This window comes from Crocuta crocuta, unplaced genomic scaffold, assembly GCF_008692635.1.
Source record: "Crocuta crocuta isolate KB4526 unplaced genomic scaffold, BGI_CrCroc_1.0 scaffold234, whole genome shotgun sequence".
Classification (NCBI taxonomy): Eukaryota; Metazoa; Chordata; class Mammalia; order Carnivora; family Hyaenidae; genus Crocuta; species Crocuta crocuta.
Window position 1 is genome coordinate 3,204,210 of NW_027529647.1, and position 8,528 is coordinate 3,212,737.

The following is an 8,528-nucleotide window of genomic DNA, read 5'->3' on the forward strand; positions in this document are numbered from 1 at the left end:
GGCGCGCCCCCCTGGGGGCGCTGCCATTGGCCAGCAGCGGGCGCGCGCGCTTGCACGTACGGACGCTGGGCGGGGGCGCGGGGCGGGCCTGCGACGCGGGTAGTGTTGTGACGCCGGCCTCGCGGCCGTGCGGGCCCGTGCGTCTCTCTGGATTGGNGTGATTGGCCGGAGTCGTGTTGACGGATGCGTGAGAAGTAAACGACGCCTCAGCTCAGAGTCTTGAATCCGGCGCGAACTGGGTTTTTAACGACGAAGTATAGAAATGCAACTGAATCAGATAAACGCGCCGTGTTATTAGATTGCGTGTGTGCTTTTGAGGTTCTTTAGTGCGGTGGATGGCGCCGAGCACTCGGGTCGTATTTCTTCGTTATGGCGTTAAAGGAGCGTGTTCTAAATTCTAGCGTTTATTATGGAAGAGAAGAAAAGCGAGGTGGTGGTCGAGGCTGCAAACCTGAGAGAAGCAGTGTGTAGGCGACAGAGCGCTAACGCACAGTAGGACGGAGGCAGACGGTAAGACTGTGCTAGAGTTACGTCATACGACCAGCGTCGCTACAGCAGCCGCCTAACAGCATCAAAAGCAACACGCAGTACACCTTAAACCCACACAATGTCATATATCACATGTCGGGGGGATTCCCAATAAATTCTTCTGTTTATGAAAATGAGATTTTTTTTTAAACAGGATCTGCCTTGTACCTATGTGATCCAGCAGCTAACCTGTCAGATCCACCTAATGTGGACTTCGCAGTAGCAACTTTTTTTCCCTTTAATGACATGACTTTGCTGTGTTGTTCAGAGTTAATTTCCAAGTTTAACCACGCCTGACCGAAAAGGCCAGGGAGCACGTTCTAGCGCCTTTGGGAATGCAACCTGCCGCCAGAGTCAGGTTGGTTTCTAAGGGGATGAGGCCATTACCATTTCCTCGCCAAAGAGGCCATACGGCCACCAGAGCGTTGAATGCACGTCAAAAATTACATCGAATCAACGGACTCTGCTCAGAAAGCGTCTTGAACCACACCCTCCTCGAGAGACAAAGCAGAGCCCAGCAAACGGTGTGCGGTCCCAAAGACTCCGCAAGAAGATGAACCGAAAAGAAGAGCACCTTAAGGAAGACGGTGTTCCGTGTCTCCCCCACACTCTCTCAGCCGACCGAGAGAGTGTCACCTCGTCTGTTAAGGTGTAACTGCAGAAGCCGGTCCCCACAGGCTGCATCCCCATCACACCTATAAAAATGTCACCCGCTTCCGTTCTCTGCGCAGCACAGGCTCCTAGGGGAGCCTCCTAGCTCCCCTTTCCGAGGTAGCGTCGTTGGTTCTAAACGCGCTGCGAGGGGACCAAATGTCCCGCAGGGCCGCGGAGCAGGCCGCCAGCGGGGACCCGCCAGGGGACTCTTGCCCTCGGCGCTTCACGAACACTCCCGACCGTCTTCGGCTCTTTCCGGCCTCTCGAGGCGCTTCGGGTGGCCTCGGCATCCGCCGCGCTCACCTTCGGCTGTTTCCGCGGTCCGCGCTCAGCCGTTGTCCGGGCAACGCGCGGCGGCTCGGCGGAGGTGAGTGGGATAGGGTGCTCGCGCTGCCGCGGCGAGGGAGGGGCTCCGTGGCGGCCAGCGGCGGGGGGCCGGGNCCGCCCCGAGGCCCCGGCCCCAGACCGCCTGCGCGCCCCGAGGCCCCCAGCGGAGCCGGGCGCCCCTGGAGACCTTGGTCCGCCGACCGGGGTGGGGGTGGGGGAGTGTGGATAGGAACAAATCGCTTAGAACAAACAGAATTTGCTTCTTTTCCTCCAAGTTTGTACATTTGCCACATACTCTCTTGTTCTAGAGGCCCTGAGTTTAAGGAACGGAAGTGCACTAGTTTGTGAATTGATGACGCTACTCAGTGTCGTTAGGTAAGGATAGTATTGTTAGTCGTCTCTCCGTGTGTTTACTTTGGTAGCTTTTGTTTACGAATATTCAGATAATACTTCTTCGTGGTGGATAAACGTTAAAACGCAGGTACAAGGGATGCTGAGCAATCATACGCTGTGTAAAAACGGACTCACCCGCCTTGGCCACTGTTTAAAATAAAACAGCAAGAGCATCTTTCCTGGCTAGTAAATATCTTCACGGTACTCACCTGGAGGGGGTGCTGTTCTCAGGGCTGGGGGTGCAGCCGGCTCCCACCTGCAGCAGGTAGAGAGGACGAGACAATCAAGCACACATTTGCAACTGAGTCGAAAAGCGGCAATGAAGGTGGAGGCTCTGTGGGGACGCTGGGAGAGGCTTCGAACAACCAGGTAGTGAAGCCAGAGGGGGAAGGGGCTTCTGAATCTCCAAAGGTGGAGTGTGGGGGAGGGAGTCTCAGAGGAAGCCCCAGGCAGGAAAGCTGTAGTTTAAAGACCCGAGGGTGGGGCGCCTGGGTGGGTTAAGTGTTGCACTTCCGCTCAGGTCTCAAGTCTTTGGTTCCTGGGTTCCAGCCCCGGGTCAGGCTCTGTGCTGACAGCTCAGAGCCTGGAGCTGCTTCAGATTCTGTGTCTTCCTCGCTCTCTGCCCCTCCCCCACTTGCGCTCTCCCTTTCTCTCCCTCTCTCTCTCTCTCTCTCAAAAATAAAACGTTAAAAAAAAAAACAAAACCCGTAGGCACACATGCTTATTCCACGGTAGTGTCTGAGATTAAAAAAGACAGAGAAAACCAGGTTTAACTTCAAGTGCTATGGTAGTTCTTTTCCATCAGTCTAACAAAATTAACATTACTTATTTTTTAGAGGAATATTTTCACAAAGTAAACTCGTTAAATACGAGTACAAATTTGCCATAGCCCAAAATTTCCACCCTTGGCTGGCTGCAAACACGAAAACTCAAAAGCTTTCCTTTGCTTTTTTTAAACACCCAGGTTTTTATGCGGTTTTTTTCCATTGTACTGACTTATTCTTCGTAAGTGCATAAGGACTCTACTCTGAAGTCAGAGCCCTGACCAGAGTGGATGTCCCCTTAGAGATGTGGGGGCCGGGGAAGGGGGGAGGCCTCTGGATCCTGCCCCTTACCCTGACTCCACCCAGCCTCCCCCCCACCACGCCCCCAGCCTGTGCCTCCCGATATGTGTCCTTTACTCCAGAGCGTTGAGAACACCACCTCAGAAAGTGTGCCTCTGTTTACGACTCCGTATACATTCGTAAGAAAAAAGGAAATGTTTGACACGTGACCATTCAACACAATTTTTTTGTTGTGGTAAAATATACGTAACATAAAATTTACCATTTTGATGACTTGTGTGCACACAACCAGTGACAGTAAGCACATTGACACGTGGTGTAACCATCCCCGCCAGCCCTGTCGTACTTTTCATCTCCCCAAACAGAAATACTGTCTCCATTAAGCATTAACTCCCTAGCCCCCAACTATCCACCCTTTCACTTTCTGCCTCTGTGAATCTGACTATTCTAGGTTCCTCCCAGAGGTAAAAAGCACGCATTTGACTTTCTATGATTGGCTTAGTCCCCCCCCCAACCCCCCCGGAGCAAAAAGTCTTGTACCTTCATAGATGTTGTAACATGTCAAAATTTCAAGGCTGGTTAAGCTCTGTTCTGTACATGCACCATATTGTGTGGATCCGTTTAGCTGTCAGTAGACGGTTGTTCCCTCCTCCTGACTACTGTGAACGTGCGTGTACAAGGATGTATCCGAGCCCCTGCTTTCAGTGTTCTGGGTGCACACCCGGAGCTGGAGACGCTGAATCACATGGTCCTTCTGTGTTTAAGTTTTCAGGAACCACCATACTGTTTTCCATAGCATCTGCACCAGCTCACACTCCCACGGGCAGTGCCCGAGGGTTCCAATCTCTCCACATCTTTGCCAAGACTTATTTTCTATTTTTCTAATAACAGCCATTTTAAAAATACAATTTATTGTCAAGTTAGCTGACATACAACGTGTACAGTGTGCTCTTGGTTTTGGGAGTAGATTCCCGTGATTCATCGCATACATACGACACCCGGTGCTCATCCCCCCTTCCCCCTCTCCCTGCCCCCTCCCATCAACCCTCAGTTTGTTCTCTGTATTTAAGAGTCTCTTATGGTCTGCCTCCTCCTCTGTTTGAAACTATTTTCCCCTTGCCTTCCCCCATGGCTTTCTGCTAAGTTTCTAAAGTTCCCCACATGAGCGAGGGTGTAGGATATCTGTCTTTCTCTGACTTATTTTACTCAGCATGATACCTTCCAGTTCCATCCACGTTGCTGCAAGTGGCAGGATTTCATTCTTTCTCACTGCCAAGCAGTATTCCATCGTACATGTAAACCACACCTTCTTTATCTGATAACAGCCATTCTAACAGGCATGACGTGGAATACTTTTAAATGATAGCAAGCCCCCATACACATATTCTCTTCTCTGCCAGTCAGCTTCCCCGAACTGCCTGGGGGGTATGAGAAGCGGCAGCAGGGGCTGTCCAGCCGTGCACCGTCCGTCCCCTCCTGCCCAGGGGCGAGGAGCAAATCCCTCCTTCCACGTAAGCTTGCCTGCACCGTCTTAAGGGGTGTTCGTAAGTTGCAACGTGTTCCGATGGTGGCTCGTGATGCTTCTCCTTCCCGGTTCTGTGTCCAGTCACGGTCTCTGTTTTGTTCAAAACCAACAGGACTTGGCTGCTTTTCCTCTGCGGGCTTCGTCCCTGACCTGGTCTGAGTGTCATCATGGCCCTCTATTTTGACCACCGGGTAGAAGCCCCGGACTCAGCCGGGTCTCCTTCCCACATCCACTGGCACCCTGTTCATCCATTCCTGGCAGTCGCCTCCATCAGCACGACCTCAGGCGGCAGCGTGGACGTGTACCTGGAACAGGTGAGTAGTAGGAAGCCGCGGTTCTGACGTGCAGAGCTTCTGTCTTGTCTCGCCTTTGTCCGCATGTCTGTGTGCGTGCGTGTGAGTGTGTGTGTTTGTGTGTGTGTGTGTGTGTATCACTTCTTCCTGAGGTCCCAACTCCCCATATTATAAGGGCCTTCACTGTAGACAGTTCTCTCAGCCCCGGCACGCTGGCTGGGGACATGTTTAGAAATGTCCAGCAGATTCCACAGTCATCCCCCGGCCTCTGTCCAGAGCCGGCCCCTCCGTGTGTCCATGCATCCTACTCTGCCGGTGTCCCTGTGGCCGCCATAACAAATCTCCATGAGCTGGGTGGCTTAAAACAGATCTGTCCTCTCACAGTCTGGAGGCCAGAAGTCTGAACCGAGGGCTCCTCAGGGCCACGCTGCCCCTGAAGGATGCTCTGGGAGGGGACCGTGCAGGCCCTGTCCTGGCTTCTGGCAGTCGCCGAAGGTCCTCGGCAGCCTCGGCTCGTACTCGCCCCACTGCCACTGCCGTCACGTGTGTCTGTGTCTCTTTCCCCTTCTTGTAAGGACATCAGCCATTGTCTTCGGACTCATTCTAATGACTTCTAAACCTGATCGTGCGCAGAGATTCTGTTCCCAAATAAGGTCATGGCGCATGTGGCAGGTCAGGACTTCAGCACGCCTCTCTCCGGGGTGGCTTTCGCGGAGCTTTGTAGAAGCCTGTTCTCCATGCACGACACCCCTCACACGTCACAAAATCACATTTCCATTCCAATGCTGCAACCCTCTGCGGTCTCGCTGCACCTTCACCAGCACAGGGAGGCTCATCAGTGATGTGTGCGTGCTTCTGGGTCCTTATCTGAGGTCCCCCGCTCCTGGGAGACAGCCTGGAGGTGAGAGGGGCCACAAATAACTTTGGCCTTGCAGACCCTGGGGTCACCCTTGGGTGACTCAGGGGCGCCTGGGTGGCTCAGTCGGTTGAGCGTCTGACTCCGGCTCAGGTCATGGTCTCACGGTCTGTGAGTTTGAGCCCCGCGTCGGGGTCTGTGCTACCCCCCCGCTTGCGTTCTGTCTGTCTCTCTCAAAATAATAAGTAAACATTACAATAAGAAAAAAAAAAAGAGCCTGCACTTACAGAACCATGGGGTCTACAAACTTGGCCCCCTGGCCTACTGCTTGTTTTCGTAAATAAAATTTTATTGGAACCCGTTAAAAGCAAGCAGTTGTGAGTGGGAAGCATGAGGTCATACTCCTCCATAACCCGCTCAGGAGTGTTAACTCTGGTCAGTTGAGTGTTAACTCTCTGCTTTCATAGCCAAGGGCAAGACTGGCGTTTATATGAAAATTAAGTAGGATGTTTCTTTAATAAATGGCTCTTTATGTCTTCTTGCCGATAGCAATTTCGTTGATCAGCCAGAAGTTCCAGAACAGCTGTCTGCCATCGTCACATGGAAGTTGCCGCTTGTCTGTTGCAGGGGGAGCGTGTGCCCGATACACATCTCGAGAGGTCCTTCCGGGTCACTTCCTTGTGCTGGCACCCGACGCGACTGACGCTGGCTGTTGGCTGGGAGACCGGAGAAGTGACTGTGTTTAATAAGCAGGACAAGGAGCAGCAGGCGGTGCCCCCGACACACACCGCCGCCGTCACCGTCCTCAGGTGGAGCCCCAGCGGGAACCGCCTCGTGTCGGGGGACAGGGTAAGCAGACGCGGTTGGTGCTGCTCCCGGGTCCCTGCGTCCCCATTGGTGCTCTTAGGATGTGCACGCAGGGAAGGCGGTTAAAGACCCAAATTTGAGAAATTCGTGGTTGCTGAATGCACTTGGTCTTGTCAGTGTCACAGCGGAAGCTGTTTTATCCTGGAAGCAAGGTCTGGAAATTGCGTCCTGCCGTCACTGGCAGAGGTGCGTCTGTAATTGTTTAAGTGAACTTTTCTAGGAAGGTCCGTCCATTGAGGCGAGGTGACTGTTGCAGTCACTTTCATGCCCCACCCCCACCCCCCAGCCGAATCACCAGCTTCCTTGCCTAGGAGGCCTGGTCCTCAGCCGCTGGCTCAGGGCTTCCTCACAGGGCTCCGTTTGCCCCCGGGGGGCAGTCGGCAGAATGCTTTTGCTGTGGGAGCAGTTGCAGGGGGTCGTACGCTGGCGTCTAGTGGGCAGAGGCCCGAAAAACTGCTCAACAACCGAGAGTTCTCCGGCCACGAGTGTTACCTGTTCCCGGGCCGAGGCACCGTGCTCTGTGCCTCATTCAGTCCCCAAACACACGGCAGGAAGTTTACACTGTGCTCATTCGTGTCCCCCGTGCAAGGTAATATGCTGACACGTTTCACAGCCCACAAGCCATGGAAAGGTGTCTCCTGGGACAGGACTCCCCAACCCCACGCACCCCGCTCCCCGCCACCCCGCCCTCCAGCACCCACAGCTTCTCGAAGCGTCTCCCGTTTCTTCAGATCCGCAGCAGCACGTACCAGTGCGTTCCGTCCCGTGGCCACTTTTTAAAAATTTCCGGCTTTTGAAGGAGTTGGAAGAGTGGCCCCTGGGCGCTGTGCCCCCGCACTGGGTTCTCTGGTCGTGTTTTCACACGCCTGCTTGCTTTCCCCGAATCCTTGAGCGTTTGTCACAGAGATCACACCGCAGGCCAGAGCCTCCGCGCGGATCTCGAGGACAGGACTGGAGCGCCACCGCCGCGTGGCACTCGCACGGAGGACGGCCAGCCCTGAGGCGGCACCTTCTCGGGGCGTCCGTCCGGCCCGTCCGGGGCGCGTGTTGTCCTAACCCAGAATGCAGTCGAGGGCCACACGCTGCCTTTGGCTGTCCCTTCTCTCTGGTTTCCCTGAGTCCCCAACGGTTCCCTGGTCTCCTCTCTCCTTTCCTCCCTTGTTGCTGCCGTTCGGTGCCCTGACCATTTGGAGGAGTCCAGCCGGGTTATTTTGTTGACTGTCCCTCAGCGTAGACCTGTTGCGTTGGGTCCTTGTGCTTTAGATGAGGCGGTTGGGGCTGGAACCTCCAGACGGGGGGTGTTGTCTCCTCCGTCATGTCCTCACAGAGCTCACAGCACGCATGTGTTTCTGGCTCTTTCGTCTCATGCCTGCCTGCCTTCTCTCTGAGCCTGCGCGTCATTACGTGAGCGTGTCACCGCATACTTCACCAGCCCTTGCTGATAGGCACTGGGCCACGCCCAGTCTTCTGCTAAGCACACCTGCACGGTGGCTAACCTCACGCGTGGGTCGTTTCACACGTGAGGACATTCAGAGCCAGTCCTGAAAGTGGGGCGGCCGGTCCCAGGATGCGCGCGAGCAGTGGGTGCCCAAGCCTGCTCTGCGGCGCCGGAACCAGCCCCAACAGCGTACCAGCGCGCCCCCCACAGACAGGTGGACCCAAGTTCAGAATTGTGCTGAGAAAAGCACCGAGTCAGAAATGGCCTCGTTTGCATTTCTCTTGCAATCAACCGAGACTGTTACTTAGAAGAGCCAGTTATGTTTCCTTCTCTGATCAGGTACCCTTGCCCATTTAGGTCTCGATTTGTGCCCCTTTTTTCTAGATTTCTCTTCCATTTTTCATTTCACTTCCCACCTAATGACATTGCTGTGTCCCCAGAACCCTTGTTCCCTGGGGATCTCCCCCCTCCCTGCTATGGAACGTGCTGCACATCCTCTGTGGGAACAGAAGAACTCAGGATCGTTGCATCTCGTCATCTTGATCATATTAAGAAACAACTGGGGGGGGGGGGGGCGGCCGGG

At 54.4% G+C, this 8,528-nt stretch overlaps 1 protein-coding gene across 1 annotated transcript in view; it reads left to right on the top strand.

Annotated features, from left to right (window-relative positions):
* The first annotated feature begins 837 nt into the window (after positions 1 to 837).
* Positions 838 to 8,528, top strand: part of IFT140 (intraflagellar transport 140) — a 77,653-nt gene continuing 69,962 nt past the window's right edge. Inside the window, exons 1-3 of the mRNA XM_077762793.1 lie at positions 838 to 1,549; positions 4,604 to 4,805; positions 6,268 to 6,489. Of these exons, the coding sequence (XP_077618919.1) occupies positions 4,659 to 4,805; positions 6,268 to 6,489 (369 nt within the window). The 5' untranslated portion in view covers positions 838 to 1,549; positions 4,604 to 4,658. The remainder of the gene's footprint in view (positions 1,550 to 4,603; positions 4,806 to 6,267; positions 6,490 to 8,528) is intronic.